Raw genomic sequence first — 19,421 nt, 5'->3', positions numbered from 1 at the left:
TCTTCCTCTCCACACTGTTCCATAAACACCCAACATGTAAAAAATAACACAAATTTACAAACATGTTCACTTTTCTTGGTCAAGATTCAACCACGTGAAACTATTATGGCAACCTTTCTCTATTCTTCAAACATCGTATGTGTATATAGTTGTGTACTCCACTTATACTTTTATTTAAAAACTCCAATCTTAACACCTCTTTCCAGCACGAGAAGGATTAAAAATTGTAGAGAATAATGTATTGGTTGGGTGGCCAATCCGCAAATGCAACATGTCATTTTATGAAATATTAAAAATGTCATAAATTGATTTTAAATAGAATATCATGAAAGTAAAAGTCTTATAAAGGTCAAAGACTTAACGGGCACCAAACAATTGATATAAAAAATAAAATAAAATAGGCAAATAATTTAAAAAAAAAAAAAAGAAGAAACAAATGAAAGTGGGGTGAAAAGTCAGAATCAAAGACTGGTATAGGACTTCTAGTAACTGTGGGACCCACCTTTTTTAATCCACACCCGCTCTCATCGGATGGTGACGTCATACACGTAGGAATTCTTCCAAATATTCCATAAAGATTACGTCATATTAAGAGAAAATGACGGCCTTGATGACGTCATTGCCAAATGTGAATGGGCCTGGCATATGCTGACCTGTCATGCCCCCTTGCTTTTGCCATTGATTTCCCCACTAATTACAAACTTACCCCTCCCAATTTTATGATATTTTTCAGCAACACTTTGTAGAAATAAATTCATATAGCTTCAAGTTCTTTTAATTAAAAAAGGTTATATGAACTTCACTCTCTAAAAATAAGTTCTTCCTTAAAGAAAATGTTATCAAACTTAATTTTAATTCAATATAACTTTCAAATATTGAAAAATTCAAATTAAGAATAATTAAAGTCAAGTTTTACCTTATAAATTAAATTGATGTTGTCAAATGAAGTCCCGAGTATATTAGTGATATGCTTGTTTTTGTTATTGTTAAGATAGTGTTTTAGTAATTTTATGCTAATAATAAATATATTTAAATGACTCAATTATGTTTTTGCTTAGAATTATTGCACTATTACCATATGTCAAGTGGAAATGTTGTGGACATGATATGTGTTGTAGATAAAATTCTTTCTGTCATTTTATTCAAATTGCTTATTAGTTAAAAACCTCTTTCACACTAGTTAGTCTCTGATATATTTGATTCTTTTCCCATTTAGTTACTACAAAAAGGAAATGATTTGCATCTTTCCATATTCTGTCCCTCGCTTTTCCCGTAAATGAAAAGATATTTTTCCTAATTAGAAAAAAGATCATTACAGTTTAAAATGAACCACAAAGTGAAGTTCCGTATTAATTACTACTTCTATTTTTTTAATAGTCCTTTAAATTGTTATACACAATCCAAAAAAACATAACAATCTTTTTTTATTTTTTATACACTAATTTAATGTTTTTTTATTATGCTTTTTCATTTTTCACAATAAATACATGTTAGTTGTAAGTGTAAATTAATTAAAAGTTAAGTGAGAGGAAATAGTATAACTGAAAAAACAATAATTAATGTAGTATTAAATTTTAAAAATGAAAAGTAAATAAAAAATTATTAAAAAATCAACATATTAAAAAGGAACACAGTAGTAATTTATGATCTTATAATTAAATTCATAATAAAATTATTGTCATTCTATATTTGGCGTAATGGTGTGCAGCTGTTTCACAACACCAGACAGGTCATGAAATGTATCCCAAATCAATCTCAAACACTTCTTCTTGTTTTTTTTTTTTGTTATATAAAACTTTTTCTTGTTTTTTTTTTTTTTTGTTATATAAAACTTTTTCTTGTTTTTTTTTTCTACATTACAATTTATAAAGTTGAAATAATAATCCTAGTTGCAAAACACGGTTGAACAAAGCTTAAATATAGCCATCGATTCTCAGTACAACGACAGCATAGAGATCCAAAATTCTTTTTCTTTTTCTTCACAAATTACTTAATTTCCATAATACCTACCTACTTTAAATAGATTAAAGGCACACGTATGTTTGCCACTTGAATGTAATTGTCATGACAAATCAATTGTAATTTCACTCTTTGCCCATGGAAAACCACCCATGTTGTCAATTATTCGGATTGTAAATATTGTTTTTGTCAATTTTTTGTCACCGTTGTCAATTTCTGTCGTGTTCGTTGATCTCGTTTTCTTTCCAACTCAGGTGCCACGCCTAAATCTTAACAACTGAAAAGGTAACATCACACTATATATTGTATATTCATTCATTTTAGAAAATCCGAGATTAATCTTCTGTACAAGATTTTGTGTTACTTTATAGATGGGTTCCAAAAGATTTTGAACCAATTTTGACACAATCAAATCTCATAGTAAAACTTTATACATAACGTGTCGTTTTAACGTTAAACTCCACAATCAAATGGGCATCAACATGTCCGCAGTCATTTTCATCCTCCTTGATTAGTAGCATAATAACAAAAAAAAAAAAAACTAATTGAGTGTTCAATTTTATTACACATTTTTCTTTGTTAAAGCAAATCAAAATGACAAGGATCGATCATTAATGTGGAGAACACGCGAGATTATGAAAGAAATAAGTATTTGTCCTTTTTAATAAGGGTTACTTGACTCCTACATTAATTGAATTATTGAAGTAAGCCATACACATTATAAATGTTTGCAATATTTCTTCGTCTTTGTTATTGTCTAGCGTCGTGATTCATGTTGCGAAAAACTAGAGGAGAAAAAAAGAAAGACAGATTTTCTTTTGGTGCTGTGATGGGACTAGCTAGGTCCCAAATAAAACAAGAGGACTAAAAACTTCGTGTTATGATCATCATCATAAGTTATATTGTGAAGATTAAATTAAAATGTGATAATGACAAATTAATGTTTTAATTTGTATTTAATTTAGTGCGTTTGGTGCAGTACGTGTTGGGAAAGTTCCTATTTCTACAAAAATAAAACATGTCAATTTGAGAAGGAAAAAAATTGCAGTAACTTTTACTTTGACGACGTGGACCCAGTTTCACAATCTAAACACGATAAATCAAGTGGTCCTATATACTGTTCTTAGTTTTTTTTTTAATTTAAATTTTATAACATGATATGGAATTAAAATATTATTAATTTTTAAAATTAAAAATTTTAAAATATGTCATGTACAAATTAGCTGGATCCATAAACATTGAATTACCTAATAATTTCTCATCCAAACGTGTTATTAATGTATTTTAATATAGGACTCATTTTCTTTACTCACTTTAATACTATCTTATCTTTTATATAAAAGATCGTTTTCACTTTATTGCTTATCCATTTTTATAAGATGTTTTTTTAATTGTCTATTGTTTACATTAAACTATTAATTAACTATTATTTTGTCTATAATTCCACTAATTAATCAATTAATACTTTTTTTTGACAAAAAATAATAAATATAAAAAATTAATAAGATAAACTTTGTTTTACTCTAATTATGATTAGAGAAGATGAGCAAACATAGTTTTCAAATCATTAATATTATCTTTTCAACTATTAATTAATTAGGTGCGAAACAATTAAATAAATATAAAAATAGAGAGAAGGAATCCACTTATTCCAAAAATAAGTCTTGATAGATAAGTTTAGGGTTTAAGATTTTAAATTTTGAGTTTAGGTAAACAAGTCTTGATAGACAATTTGTTTTGGTAAACGAGTCTTGATAAACTTATTCTATTTAATAACTCATATTTTATATCAAATTTGAATGATTCAACTATTAAATTAGAAATAGTTAATGTATAAATCTATAATATTAATATGATAGGAAGTGTATGATTGGAAGGAAGATGTATTATTAGGTTTTAGAAACGATGGTTAGTGAAGTGCAATATTGTAATTATGAAGAAAAAGTGATGGCAATGAGAGAGAAAGGGTGGGAAAGGAACTAAGGAAGTGGAGTGTTGTTCCTGTTCCCATTTATTCGATAGATATATGGGAAGTTGAAAACCAAATGGGTTGACAGAAAAACAGAAACATGGGAAGCAAGAAGAAGTACGAGGAAGAATCAGGCGTGGTGGTGTTATCCCATTCCCAACCCCAATTCCAATCAGAGGCACTACCCTTCAACGAGAACGACCCACAGGACATGGTAATATACCAAGTCCTCAACGAGGCCAATGCCCTCGCTCTCACCAACATCATCCACCAACCCCAACTGGGCCTCCAGCCCACCAGGCCCATAGCCAAAAAACACTACCGAGGAGTCAGGCGCCGCCCCTGGGGCAAATACGCCGCCGAGATTCGCGACTCCGCCCGCCACGGCGCCCGAATATGGCTCGGCACCTTCCAAACCGCCGAAGAAGCCGCCATGGCTTACGACCGCGCCGCTTTCAAGATGAGAGGCTCCAAGGCTCTCCTCAATTTCCCCGCTGAAATTCTCGCTCCTTCTCAATCCACTGCTGCAACCTCTTCCTCCTCTAAGGTAAATAACGATTCCTCTCACTCACAAACCACCACCACCTAGACTAAATGTTGTACTATTCTATTTCTACAAACCATCTCTTTTTTTCATTATTATTTCCATCTCTCTCTGTCATAAAGGACAACAAAAATTAATTAATTGAAACCCTTCGTGTCTTTTTACTTTTTACGCTTTGTTTTATTTTATTTATTAGTGTCTGTTATGGCTAATAATGGGTCCCCAGAATCTGTACATTTAGATAGTGGCCTATACATTAACAGCGATGCAACAATGTCAAGTGGATCTCCTTTTCTGAACGCCTGTTTCATTCTCAATGGAGGCTCTAGTTAAACTGCTCTACTCAATATTTGTTAGGGATGAATGTCACATCATCTATGCATTCATTAATATTGAATTTTGAGTTTGTATTTTATTATATTGCAAAAATCAATATCATTGTCTCACCTAACGACACTAACAGAACAAAAATCGTTTTCCATTTCTTCTTGTCAAGCTCGTGCTTTCAATGCTATCCCCTCCTCCTTTTTCTCTAATTCTTTATCCTTTGAAATTTAACTAATTTCTCTCTCAAATTTTGATTTGAGAATGAAAAATTAAAGACTAAAACTCGTTTTTATTTTTCTTCAACTGTATTATAAATGTAAAGTATTTATCATTTTGTTGATCACTGGTTTTGTTTGTTTGAGAACTTAGTTAACAATCATTAAGAGATATTTAGATCAAACTTAAGGATTCAAGCTCAATTTTATTTTTTCCAACAAAATATTAATAAATTTTATGTTAAACTGTATTTTTGGTTTTCTTATTTTTGTTAATTATTAATTTTAGTTTTTTATTTTAGAATAAAAATATTTAATTTTCTAATTCTATTTAACATTAATGATTGATTCATAACTTTTTCACTATTTAGTAATTTGACATTTAGAGATAAATAAATATTAAAAAAAATCATATAAATGTAGTTCAATAAAAAAAATAAGTATCTATTACTCATCAAAATATGTTTTTTTTTTTAATTTTTTTTTTATTTTCATTTTTATTTTTTAATGTTATGTCATTAAATATCACATTATTAAAATAATAATATGTCATTGTTAATATTAAAGATAAACTATGGTATGATCAAAATTACTTATTTTTAAAGTTAGAAAACTTAAATCTTTATTTTGGAATAGAAGACTGAAATTATTAATTAAAAAAAATTGATCTTCCCTTTTAAAACTATAAATTTGTTTTAATTTAAGAATATAGCTCTCCATTCAGCCCAAGAAAGTGACCGTTGGCCACAATTAACCGGTGAAAGTTCTAAAAAGATGAAAAGTTCAGTGCAGACATGAAAGATTTTAAGCATTCCCTTATTGCGTGTGAGAAAAAGTGATGGGTTACGGAGAATAAATTCTGAAGAACAATAATTATTAATATTGAAAAATGTTAAGTTTTAACACAAGTGCATGACAATTGTATATAATTTAGATTTATTTGTTTAGCAATTCGATCGGGTGCAGCCCAAAACTATTTGTATAAAGCCTTTATTTATTATTATTATTACTATTTTTTATTTTATTTTTCAAACTTAATTTACCCAACACTCAAACATATATGACCGAAATACATATTTGCAGATTGGTTCGATGGATTTTGTTTTTTGTTTTTTTCATCTACCCATTATGAAAATATGTATTTCAATCGAATATGTATGCGGAGAAGTTAACTTGATCATGTCAGTTCTATTTTAGACGTTACATTTAAAATATTCTCTCTCTCTTAAAATTTTGATATTAGAATAGAACCAAAATTAAATATGATGTTTTATTTCCTTCATTTTCTTCTCATTTTCTAAAAAAAATCCATCCCCTCCATTTCTTTCTATCCAAATACAAAGTAAGTAGTTATTTGAAATAGTTTTTAATTCTTCAAATTCTTTTAAATTTAAAATTATTATTTTTAATCCTTATAATTTTTAAAAATTTTGTTTTAATCCTTAGATTACCAATAACATATCTAAAAATGACAAATTAAGACGATTATGCAATGTCAATTAGATTTAATGTGATATTTTCGCTAATAGAGATACCGATAGGTAGATTTTCTATAATAATATTTGATAAGTTTTTAAACAAAATTTGAATATAAGAACTAAAATAATATTTTTTTTAAATTACATGAATTAAAAACAATAATTTTAAATTTAAGAGATCAAAAACAAATTTATCCTAAATTTAAGAGACTAAAAACATATTTAGATCTTTAAAATATTTTCAATTAAAATAAAAAAAAATGAGTGAATGAAATATATAAGATGCAATATATGATTCAACGAATTGAGATACATAAAAAATATATTATATTTTTGAATTATCATTTTACTGATGTGAATGTAAACCGAATTTATCGATAATTAAATTTATTTATCAGTAGAAAACTTGGCTAACAATAAATTTTTTTAAATAATTTTTTTATTGTTAACCGAAATTTATTAAAAAATAAATTTTTTTGTGCAACTCTACTTCTTATTTAATGAGTTGACCAGTAATTTTATATTTTCAATAAATTTTAGTTATTATATAAATCATAAAAAAAAAGTATGTTGTTCACACTCCTTTTATTATAATCAAAATAATTATAATTAAGTTTAATTATTTTTTCCATATAGTTTATGAACATTACTTTTTAATCTCAATAATTAAAAGCATTCAATCTATATAAATATAGTTTATGAAATTATAGGAATTAAAAGAGTAATTGAATTTACAATTATTATTTTTTAAATAGATTACCAATTATGAGCATAATTGATTCTTGTATTGGGACCAATTCTTTCTGTATAATATACCTCACAAAACACACTCAATCTTTTTTATTGTACTTCAAAGACAATAAAAAAATATATTGAAATCTCCTTTTTTCATTCTTTTGAGGAACCCTTTTCTCATTTTGGAATGTTATATTTTCTCATTCTTTACAAGACTAATCATAAATCTCACCTTAAAAATGAAAGAAAGAAAAGGAAAAATTATGCGGAATTAATAGTGGTGGTATATGTGCCGTGAACATTGACATAACAAATTAATTAAAGCAAACAGGATTGGCCTAACTCGGAGCAACTTGTATATATGGTCCCCAAAGTGATCATCACTGATATCGCGACAATTTTATTCACCCAACTGTTAGGAAATAACGAGAGTTTTCTAAAGTCTTTCTTCCCATTTCAGGCTCATAATAATCAAGGTCCCCCCCAAAAATGAGAAAAATCAAATTGCAATAAAGCAATAAAGATGATTCATCAAGAATATCACTAGAAAGAAAGTTCCAAAGAGCTAGCTAGCTCTAAACTCAAACCAGAAATTATTTAATCATATAGAAAGAACAATCTTTTTAAATTAAGTTTTTGTGCCTTTGCACTAAGATCCAGAAAAACTAAACGGGTTATATATAATTGGGTCATGTACATGTTTGGTGTGGTGGTCCTTCATTTAAATGAAAATTACTGCAACGGTCTTAATCGACACCAATCTATTGCATGCACAGTCCAATTCTAAAGATACTTCCAATTGGTTTTTTTTGTCTTCTAAATGATTTAATATTTCACAGTGGCAGAATGAATTTCCTAAAAAAAAGTATTTTCATGTTTCTATGGTTTAAAGATAAATGTGCGACCGAAGAGGGATGGATTAGAAGGAATTATTACACACAACACAATGAACCAAAGTTTAATTTCTATCAAAAGAGTTGTTTATATTTAGTATTTGACGGGACTTAAACAAGATTATATATATAAGGGGTTGAATTTTTTAATAAATATTAACTAAACAATAAAGTATAATAGTTAAAAATATTATAAATTTCTTTTACCAAAGAATATGTATGATAGAAAAGATAGATAGAAGTAAAGTACAGACTAATCAATAAGCCTATTTTGTTAATAATATAATCACATTATTATGAACAATTTAATACTAATTGAACCATAACAATGGCTCCTAATAACACATATGATAAATGATTTAATAAAAATATGGGAAAAAATTGAATGTTTTTTTTTAATAAATAACACTGTGAGTTTTGACCTCCAACACACACATATATATCATTAGTCTTGAGTAGGGATGTCAAAAAAATTTGCATTCATAGACATTTCTGAATAAAATTCGCAATAGGTAAAAAATGAATATTGTATCCGTATTTGCGGATACTCGTACTGTTAGTATTCAATTTATCTAAACTTGTATAAATTTAATTTTATTTGAACTTGTATGAATAATTTAATTTTGTTTGGACTAAATAATTAAGTATCATACTTTATTATTTTTTATTTTGATTTATATATAATCATAATATTTTATTTTAACAATTTGAACTTTAAAATTATATGATTAAATGTTTAAAATTCAGTTTTTTAAATCCATTTATTTTTATTACTATAATTGTGAAGAATATTTAAATTTAAAATTTTATAATCTTCAAATTTTTTTATACAAATTTTATTTAAATTTTAGTTATATTCTTCAAACCTTTCTTTTATACAAATTTTTATAACTTTAAAAAGAAAAAAACATACAAATAACTAAAATGTATAATTAAAATATTTTGTTAAATATTTTAAAGATTTTTTAGTAAGTATCCATGTATATTGGTGAATATTTATAGATATTAAAAAAAAATATAATACTCACTCAACTGATATCTACATAAATATAGAGATAAAGACGAGACAAATATTTATCCGATAAAAAAATAGTGAAAAGTTACTGCCCATATCCCTTACATGACCTCATTTACATTCAATTATATAAATGTCAAAAATCTACATTCCAAAATGTTACTATACACATTAATCATGATCTTTTTAGGCATTTTATTATTCTGCCAAATCGTTAACATGGCAGTTTGAGGACAAATACAGCAAAAGATATGCAAAATATGAGACAAATCACTATAATATTTCTATATGTGACTAATCAACTATTGTAATGGTGAGGATTTTGTCAAAAAGAAGACAACAAACTGTCCAAGTAATCACTTCCCAAGTCCTGAAACACAAAAACACCTAGTTCTTTTTCTACCATGCATTCCAAGCCTGCCACCTTTTTTGTTGCAGATTGTTCATTCATGATATCATTAAATGCTTCCCTTTCCCTTGATCCTCTCTTCTTGATAGTTTTTTCTTTGTTCCCTATGCATGTGCATGTAAGACCATTTCCTTTGTGGTGGTCACATGATCCTAAAGCACTCGCAACCATCTCAAGTGGGAAATTAAGGTATGCCTTGGGACCCCTAATCCTCAAAGCAGCTTTGTCATAAGCTAAAGCTGCTTCTTCAGCAGTGTCAAATGTTCCAAGCCAAACCCTAGCACCTTTGTTGGATGAGTCTCTAATCTCAGCAGCATATTTACCCCATGGCCTTCTCCTAACTCCCCTGTAGTGTTTTGCAATTCTCTTATCTCTTCTCATGACACCATCTTCTTCCACCTTATTAGATTGATTAGTAGCACTTCTTCCAATTTCCAAATCGTTATTGCTAGAATCTTCTCTATTGCTTGCCTTAGGTGGAATAATACCATCCAAAACTTCTTCCCAGAAATCAGCTCCCATTGATATCCACCTCCCTAAACTTGGAAGCCTTTGTAGAATTTCCATGGACCCTTCTCTTTCTCTTCCATCAAGACTAGGCAATTCTTCCCAAGAGTTTGAAGATTCTGCTGCATCACCTTTTCTACCATCTTTTCTATCACTGCTCATGATTTTGGCCCACACATTCTCAAGAATCCCTTCAGAAGTTGCACCATGGTTACTATGAATATCCATGTTGGTGATTAATGAAGCTAAGGGAGGGAATAAGTGATATTATACGAGTGAATATATATATAAAGCTAGACATGCAAATGATGCAATGTGAAAGGCTGTTTTGACAGCTCATAAGATTTGCTTTGATATGATAAATGAATGGAAACCGAATTGGAAACTTGTGCATTAATACACGCACCAACGAAATTAATGGAGGATTTCAATATTTTCAACATTAAGACGCATTTAATAAAAGTGGAGCACATTTTTTTATTGCTTCCTTCTTGACTTGTGTACTGGTTCAATCATTTGGGACTTTATCCCATGCTGATTTTGCATACCGTGTGCGTTGTATTAGAATACGTTCCTTAATTTCATGGATATAACATTACGAAACAGAGAAGCAGAAGCATCTGAAAGCTGGCAAGGGTGGACTTTGTTGCCTTATTTCGAAGTTTGCAACCATTATAAGTTTGGTAGGACTAATTTAATGTTTTGTAGGTCAAAGTCAAACATTATTTACCGGGGATGTAAGTTAGACGAATTTTATTACTAGGCTTAGCGTAGCGAATAATAATAGTCCTTGCATGGGATCATGACATCATTAGGTGAAAATTCCTTGTTTGTTTCCAGGCAAAAGGTAAAAGAATGAAGGGCACTAGCATTTAATTTATTTGTGAAAAAGTTGATGACATAATCATCATAGATTATTAAATTCTTTTTTATTGATCACGTAAATCAACCCGAGCTTTGTTGCTTGGAGTTACTCCATCTTATTTAAATTGATAATAATTAATTAGTCAAATTACTGACATATGTAATAAAACTTATATTAAATCCTTCCTCAGGGCTACTTTTCTATATCTAAAAAAAAACAACTATATATAATTTATTATTATTTATTTATTTTTATATAAAAACGTTTGTTTTTGATAAAATAAGTATTGTTTATATATATATATATATATATATGAGGAGGGTTCAAACGATATCGGTGTAACTTTTACAAAGTGTTACACCGCTCAATAATTTTATATTAAATGTAAATTTTGAAAATTCAACCGTTAGATTGAAAGTTCATATCTCTTTGATCATATATATCAAATTTCATATTAATCTAAGATGATTTGATACTTCATTCTCATAAAACAAAATTGACGTAATATATACATTTCAAAATATACTAAAATATGAACACTTTGATTACCTTCAAGTTGTTGTTCAATTTTAACAAAATTTGATATATATGATCTAAAAGATATGAACTTTCAATCTAATGGTTGAATTTTCAAAATTTACATTTAATATAAAGTTATTGAGCGGTGTAACATGAACCCTCCTCTATAATGTGTTTGTTTAAACTTTTTGTTTATTATTTTAAAAAAAGTAAGTTTCTACTTTTCTTTTAAGGAAACAACTCTTATATACTTTTTAAAGAATTTTTTTTATAAAAGTACTTGTTTAAAAACACTTATTTTTAAGTTTAAACAAAAAAATCCTTAATCTTACTAGTGGGATAATTTATGGACTTATTTTTCGTCTCGGTTGTTCACGAGGTTATCACTTATTATATCCATTATTGGTAGAAGTATTTTTTGTCTAAGTTTAATTTATTTGACTTCGAAAGGTAAAAGAAAGCGGATATAGAACACTGCTGTGAAGCCATTCCGAATCAAAAGAAGATGGCGTGAAGGAATCTACAATGAGAATTTCTTGGGGCGAAAGAATGGTGGGTTTTGATTATAGAAGTGATGGATTAAAAAAACACGAAACTATGGTATGCACACGGTTGGGCCTTAAAAAATTGTCATCTAGAACGCCACAATCGGAGGGCTAAGAGCTTCTTAGAACTAAAGCAAATCGCTGGTGAATGCAATTGCGGCGCTACGCTCTTGGTTCGATGAACCATGTGTTCAACTTTGTGTGTTTGGTGAAAGAATTTAAAATGGGTTTAGTCAGTGCATTTGAATCAGCCTCAGTATTTAGGTAACATTGACTTGAGCATAAGCACATTTCAGATTGTGTGGTTTGACATCGAAATTACTATCCCTATGGCTATATGGGCTACACTTCTAATGGTCTTGGGCTCGGTTTGTTTTGTGTATTGCCTCTTTGTATGATCCAATGGAAAAAACCATATGAGGTTCCCCAATGGATATTATATTCTCTTAACAATTTTTTTATATAAAGAAAGTAGTAAACGAAAAAGTATATTATTTAAAACAATATAATATAATTTGAAATAAAACACGTAAATTCAAGAGTTAATCATCTATATATTATCTAATCTAAAAAAAATTTACACTGTCAATCATTCATATCTTTTAATAGTATCATATCATTTTCTTATTTAATCAAATAAAAATAAAATAAAATAATTTAAAAGATATAATTGGTTATCAGTATAAAAAACTTTACACTAGCAGTGTATAGATGATTAACTCTATATTCAATATTTACCATAAGAATAAAGTTGGATGAGTAGAAAGAGAATATTAAAGAATTTATAATTATTTTAAAAATAATATTTATGTCTCTCTCTTTGTTTCATTTTAAACACCGGTATATATGATTTCTCTCTTTTGATGCCAAGTGTCAAATATATATACAATTTTTTTCCTGCTCAATTTTATAAGAATAAGAAAGTTTTTTTTTTCTTTATAAGCTTTCCTGAATGAAGTGTTGGTTGGGTTGGTATCTCTATTGAAGTTTGGAAGTGTATAGGATAATAAAAATAACAAATTCCATTTTCTTTGATATAATTTATTTAAACAAATGAAAATTGAGGATAACCTAAAAGAGAGAGGAAAAAAATAAACATTCTCAGAAAAAAAATTACAAATCAAAGGGCAACTTAGGATGAGTAGCTACTCCCCTCATCTCATCTTGTACATGATGCCAACAGAGGCTTGCTTTTTTTTGGAAAATGTTAATGGACACCCGATTTTAGTCTATACCCATGCATAGTAAAGATTTAAAGAAATAGAAGAGAGAGAGGTGATAGATATATGCAGGTCTATAATGCATAAAAAGACAAAGTCAGAAAAAAAAAATGAAGAGTGTATCAATGAGGTATTGGTATAGTTGGGTGTCTAAAAAATATTATTTGATTTTGATACAAATAGTATCGGTCAGTGAAATGGGAAACAGTTTTTGAACATAAAATTGAAACAACAAAAAGTTATAATATTTCTTTCGATTTTAGGGTGTTTATAATATATATATATATATATACATATATATATATATATATATATATATATATATATATATATTTTCACTACTACATTTTAATTCTTTAATAATTTTTTTCTATTTATATTTATTAAAATATTATTATATATTAAGTAAATAGGTTATTTTATAATATATATTTTTAAAAAAAATATTACTATAAATAGATAAATAGATTAACATTTTTTACTTTAATATTATTATTTTTAATTATTTTTAAAATCAAAGTCTCATATTAAGTAAAAAAAAATGTTACATAAATTATTTTGTAAATTTTTTTGAAAAATGTTATTACAGTTAAGTAACATTTTTTTTTATCTCATATTACTCATTCTAATCATTTTTTAAAATTGAAGTTGCACATCGAGTAAAAAAATATTTTTTTCATCCCTAATTGTTTCTTATAATTAAAGTTTTACATCTAAGTAAATGAATAACCATAAAGAGCATATATAATCATACATTTATGCTTAAGATAAATGAATTTTGACATTTAATATTTAATTAATGGTGATTAACTAAGAATGACTTTAACATTTTTTTAAAGAATTCTTAAGAGTTTAGAAAGTATAAAATATAACAATTGATAGCAATATCTATATTAAAATTAATTATTATTTTTTAAAATTAACAAAAACTTAGCAACATTATTAAAATATTACAAAATACTACTTTGATAACATATAAAAAATGTTGTCTAATTATATAAAAATGTTATTGAAAATTTTTAACAACATAAATTATATACAACATTTGATAATACATTATAAAAACACATCAACAACATTTATATATAATTAGTTAACAATTTTTTCAGTATTTTAAAAGGTGATCTTTATATCGTAATGTGTATATAATTAATATCAAACAGTACAAGCCAACAGTGAAGGCCACACATATGCATGGTTCGAGAGATACCCTAAAAGAAAGTGTATTTAGGTAAGCTATATATGTGATCGTGTTGTTTAAGATAAGTGCAAATGTTATATTAATTAGCTATACTTTTATATATGCATTATTGGAATTATTATTTGCTCTGTAAGCTTTGATGGTTAAACATGATGGATATAATGGACATTGTCAAACGTAATTAAGCTGGTGCTTCTGGGCGGTTAATATGTCCTTTCCGAGATAAACCACTTTAATTAGTTTGTTACATTATTTAATTTTTATAGAACATGATTAATTGTATATCCAATTACGATATTGCCCAAATTATCCTTTTGACAGACTATTATATTTTATTAAAGTTATGCGTACGTGATATGTCTCCACCTTATTACATTATAGGTAGTTAAGATTTAAGAAGTGTGGCATTAAAAGAAGGAAATGTTTGATTTAATGTACCAACTAAAGCAAACACTAAATTCATATTAAAAAAGTGATAGATAGAATATGATGTTTCAAAAGGTTATTTTGGTCATGAACATTAATATACAGTTGTACTTGACCTACAGAGAGCTGTTAATTATTATAAGAGTCATACATCTCAGTGTTGGAAGTTCAAAGTCGAAACTCATCTTTAGCCACTCATTCAGTTGTCATGGGGGCTTCTGATGCTCACTTGTTTCTTTCTCTAGTGCACATTTTCATACTATGTTTCATGGCCAAAGTTGAAGCTTTAAACAAAACGGTCTCAGGCTTTTATGTGTTTGGAGACTCCACGGTAGACCCGGGAAACAACAACTACATAGAGACAGCTTTCAGGAGCAATTTTCCACCTTATGGAAGGGATTTTTCCAACCAAGTTCCTACAGGGAGATTTACCAATGGGAAGCTTGCCACTGATTACATTGGTAATTATTATATATAAAGTAACCTTGTTTGTTTAATTTCATGTATAGCCTTAACTTACATTGAGTAACCTTGTGTGTAAATGTCATTGCAGCTTCATACGTAGGTCTCAAGAAAGAGATTCTTCCACCTTATTTGGACCCAAACCTCAACAATATTGAAGAGCTTATGACAGGAGTTAGTTTTGCCTCCGCTGGTTCTGGCTTTGACCCACTAACACCAACCATCACTGTATTTCTCTACCTCTTTCTATGTGTTGTGTTATATGTTTATTTAGATGAACGAGGGGAAAAAAAATGAAATATGCTTCTTCAAAATATATTTTTTAATTTTGTTTATAATTATTATTTTGGATATCATGAAAAGGATACTTTAAAGATAATGAGAAAGTTTATGATATTGTAAAAGAAAAAAGTTCAAGAATGTTATGGTAAATTGTTTTTAAGAGAAAGTGTTTGTTTTCCTCTTTTAATTGGTACTTGTGGTTGTAGGAAATTGTTATATTTTTGTAGGGGAAGAAGTGTGGATGATGCATGCATGCATGTATATATAGAAAATTTAATGTGAAATTGTGTATTAATTTCAGAATGTAATTCCGATAGAAAAGCAGGTGGAATATTTGAGAGAATGCAAAAAGAGAATGGAGGATGCGGTGGGTAAGCAGAGAAGTGAAAATCATGTGAAGAATGCGGTGTTCTTCGTGAGTGCTGGTACGAATGACTTCGTTCTTAATTACTTTGCTCTACCAGTACGAAGAAAGACCTACACTCTCCTAGCCTACCACCACTTCTTAATCCAACATGTGAAAAACTTTTTACAGGTTTCCTACTTCATCAAATTACTTCTATTACTATTAATTAAGCTGCTTCCATTAATGTCTCAATCTTTTTAATTAATTACGCCTGTGGCTATGGTCATAGTGACGTCGTAGGTCGTAGCCAAAGAAAAAGGATATTCAGCGACCTACTTTCATGGATGAATCTTTTATTAACAAAAACACAATGGACCATATACGTCGAAAGAGGGGGAATAAAAAAAGAAGTTAGACAGATCACAAATATATGGTGACAAATAATGAAGAGAGGGACAAGAGGAATGGCTGGTGTGGTTGAGGGTAGCTATGAAAACTAATGAAGAGTGAACCCCACAAACTTGTCCATAACAAACAAAAACGCGGTGCAACAAATTGCTTGCTCTGCAATAACACTACATACCCTACATTATAATAAAATGTTTCCTCAACCACATTTTTATTTTAGTTAACTTTCACTTTCTTTTTGGTAAGAAGACGTAACATTCTTCTTGGTTGAAATAAACCAACACAGTGGCAATCATTTACCAACATTATCCACTTACCTAGGAAGTACATTATCTTCTTGGTTGAAATATATATATATATAGTGTAGAATTAATGGTAGTAGTAAAGTTAATAATAGTTAATGAAGTAATTAAGTGGACCACAGGCAAAGGCAATAATAACGTGGCCTGTCAGGTATCCTGTATTATACCTTTTCTATTTTTATGAACTCTATGGCTGCTGATGGGAGCCTAAGAACAAAATATAGCTCCATCTTGCATGAAATTAAATTGAACTACTGTAAAGCCAAATCTAGGGATAGAATATCCAACTCATTAAATTTGAGGTTCAGAAATCGATACCGTTAAAATAGTAAAAGTAATTAAGATATATTTATTAAAAATATTTTATATTTTAAAATTATTTAATAAAATTATTAGTTTTTTAATTTAGTTAATTACCTATACACTGCTAGTGTAAAGTTTTTTTATACTGGTAACCAATTATTTTTTTTAATTATGTCATGTTACTATAAACAAATTTATTTTTAATAATTAAAAAATATAATTGGTTGTCAGTATAATTTTTTTTTACACTTGCAGTATATAAGTGATTAATTCTTTTTAATTAATATCCTTATAACATTAGTTAGTGGGATTTAATAGATAAAACTATGTTAAACTTTGAAATGATAAAGATAATCAACATTATTGGTTCACATGGTGAAAAGTTGAAGTAGCATGTGCAAAGATTTTGATTTGAATTCAATTGTTGTTATTATAATTTTATGAATAAAAATATTTAAAAATATGAAAGTTATTATATATAAAAAAGAGTTTATTTATATGTCAATGTAGTGCGAATCTTAGCAAGTGTTATAATGCAGTTACTATGAGGCTGGATTCAGGGTTTTGGCATATTACCTTATTCCAAGGCAAGCAAGTGCTATGTTGAAAATCATGCTCCTGCTTTTGGGGCCAAATTTATTTTAGCTAAATGGGGTGTGGCATGTTCGGCAACCATTATCTACTTTTCCTACTTTTGTCGGCAACCCTAACCAAAATTAATACACTTGTAATATATATTTATGATTTTTTATTTTAAATTATTTTAATTTTTTTTTAAATCCTTTGAAACATTAGAATATATATAAAAAATAACATTTTAGTTAAAATATTTCTAGAAATCTAATTCATGAAAATGCAATGTCAAATCTAGAAATAAATACCACTGGAAAAGAAGTGTCTGGATTTGAATTATAGGCCTGACCACATTCATTTGAGCTCGTCTATGGGGCCACTTTCAACTGGAGATGTTATGTAAAACTTTCTTTTTTCTCTAATAAATTACACTACGGGTACTAATTTATGTTGTAAATCTGAGTATCATACACTACCGAAACTAATTTTTATTTTATATGATATGATAATAATAAAATAATTTCCGTCAAAAATATTTTTATAAAAAAAAACAGATTATAAAATAATTGTGTAACGGTGCAAATAGCAAAAGGGTGACGTGAATAGCAGCACCGGCCGTCTCGTCATCATCAGGATTTTGGAAATGTTGCAAAATAGGGCCTTCACTAAATTTAATATTAGATCGATGGATATGAATTATTCCATGTTTGATTTTAGTGACATGTTCATGTTAAAATTGTGTCCATTTCAGTCTTCATAGAGATTAATAAATGAGGCTTATTTGATATTCATTAATAAAAATATAAACACAAAATTTCAACATAACTTATCATATAGAGATAGGTTGTCTATGAGTCTGTTGCACTTTGCTACTGTGACTAAGGATTTTAACTGGGAAAAGAAAATGTTGGTCAGGATTTGTTGGCAGAAGGTGCTCAAAAAATTGCAGTAAGTGGAATACCTCCAATGGGATGCTTACCTCTCATGATCACCATGAATTCCCCAGATGCCCTTTTCCAGCGTCATTGTATTGACAAATATTCCTCCATTGCAAGAGATTTCAATCTACTCCTTCAGAACGAATTACACCAAATGCAATTGCAGCTCAACATGTCTAATTCAGATGCTAAGATCTACTACGTTGACATATATCAACCCATAGCCGATATGATTCAAGCACATGAAAAATTTGGTTCGTAAACAAATTAATCCATGGCTTGCTTTAGACAACTATACAAAATATATAGTCTATTCCCTCACATTTTTGTTTTGTTTTTCTGTACTAGGATTTGATGAGGTTGATAGTGGATGTTGTGGAAGTGGGTACATTGAAGCATCAGTTTTGTGCAATAAGGTTTCAGATGTGTGCCCTGATCCATCCAAGTATCTATTTTGGGATTCAATTCACCCAACTGAAAATGCATACCACAACATCTTCTTGGCTAGCTTGCACACCATTGATTTCATCGTCGATAACTAGAATATATATAAGTTCCTATAGTATAGACTCATTCCTTCTTTTTCTTCTTAACATTGTGGCACCCAAAGTTAATGTGATTTTTTTTTCTTTCTATTCTCGATATGTTTTGTGTATTTCAATAGATAAGAAGCTTTGTGAGAGATCATCTACCTCACATGTCATAATATAATATAAAACTAAATAACCTTTAATATAATAAATAAACTCAAAGAAGTAAAAAAAATCACATTTTAACATAAACTAAATTTAATAAAAATATTAAATTATGAAAGAATTAAAAGTAAACTACTCAAAGTAAATAATATAAATGAAATCCTAATTAACCATAACTAATTATCCGTTGTCATATATCCTATTAGAAAAAAATATCAATTTTTTTTTAAATTTTGAGGCTCATACGTGAAAATAGAGACATAAGAAAGTTTGATCATAAAACTA

The 19,421-nt window shown here is 28.3% G+C and overlaps 3 protein-coding genes across 6 annotated transcripts; 2 read left to right on the top strand and 1 right to left on the bottom strand.

Moving 5' to 3' along the window:
* The first annotated feature begins 3,880 nt into the window (after positions 1 to 3,880).
* Positions 3,881 to 12,374, top strand: LOC109811561 (pathogenesis-related genes transcriptional activator PTI5). 2 transcript variants are annotated; one of them, XM_020375338.3, is made up of 2 exons: positions 3,881 to 4,475; positions 11,886 to 12,374. In XM_020375338.3, the coding sequence occupies exons 1-2, from the start codon at positions 4,029 to 4,031 to the stop codon at positions 11,916 to 11,918; spliced, it is 480 nt and encodes a 159-aa protein (XP_020230927.2). In that variant the 5' UTR covers positions 3,881 to 4,028; the 3' UTR covers positions 11,919 to 12,374. The 2 variants fall into 2 exon arrangements, with proteins under 2 accessions (XP_020230927.2, XP_020230928.1); XM_020375339.3 differs by lacking the exon at positions 11,886 to 12,374 and adding an exon at positions 4,699 to 4,887 and having other exon boundaries at positions 3,883 to 4,475.
* On the bottom strand, positions 9,214 to 10,505 carry LOC114916695 (ethylene-responsive transcription factor ERF091). The gene has a single exon (XM_029274008.2). The coding sequence runs from the start codon at positions 10,277 to 10,279 to the stop codon at positions 9,461 to 9,463; it is 819 nt and encodes a 272-aa protein (XP_029129841.1). The 5' UTR covers positions 10,280 to 10,505; the 3' UTR covers positions 9,214 to 9,460.
* Positions 12,375 to 14,917: 2,543 nt separating the features above from the next.
* Positions 14,918 to 19,076, top strand: LOC109811576 (GDSL esterase/lipase At5g45960). 3 transcript variants are annotated; one of them, XM_020375359.3, is made up of 5 exons: positions 14,918 to 15,288; positions 15,381 to 15,517; positions 15,897 to 16,106; positions 18,419 to 18,695; positions 18,790 to 19,076. In XM_020375359.3, the coding sequence occupies exons 1-5, from the start codon at positions 15,036 to 15,038 to the stop codon at positions 18,981 to 18,983; spliced, it is 1,071 nt and encodes a 356-aa protein (XP_020230948.1). In that variant the 5' UTR covers positions 14,918 to 15,035; the 3' UTR covers positions 18,984 to 19,076. The 3 variants fall into 3 exon arrangements, with proteins under 3 accessions (XP_020230948.1, XP_020230947.1, XP_020230946.1); XM_020375358.3 differs by having other exon boundaries at positions 15,894 to 16,106; XM_020375357.3 differs by having other exon boundaries at positions 14,923 to 15,288; positions 15,873 to 16,106.
* The last annotated feature ends 345 nt before the right edge of the window (positions 19,077 to 19,421 follow it).

The sequence above is a fragment of the Cajanus cajan genome, chromosome 1 (assembly GCF_000230855.2).
Source record: "Cajanus cajan strain Asha chromosome 1, NIPB_CcT2T_4, whole genome shotgun sequence".
In the NCBI taxonomy this organism is placed as follows: Eukaryota; Viridiplantae; Streptophyta; class Magnoliopsida; order Fabales; family Fabaceae; genus Cajanus; species Cajanus cajan.
This window is presented reverse-complemented; position numbering and strand designations above follow the sequence as displayed.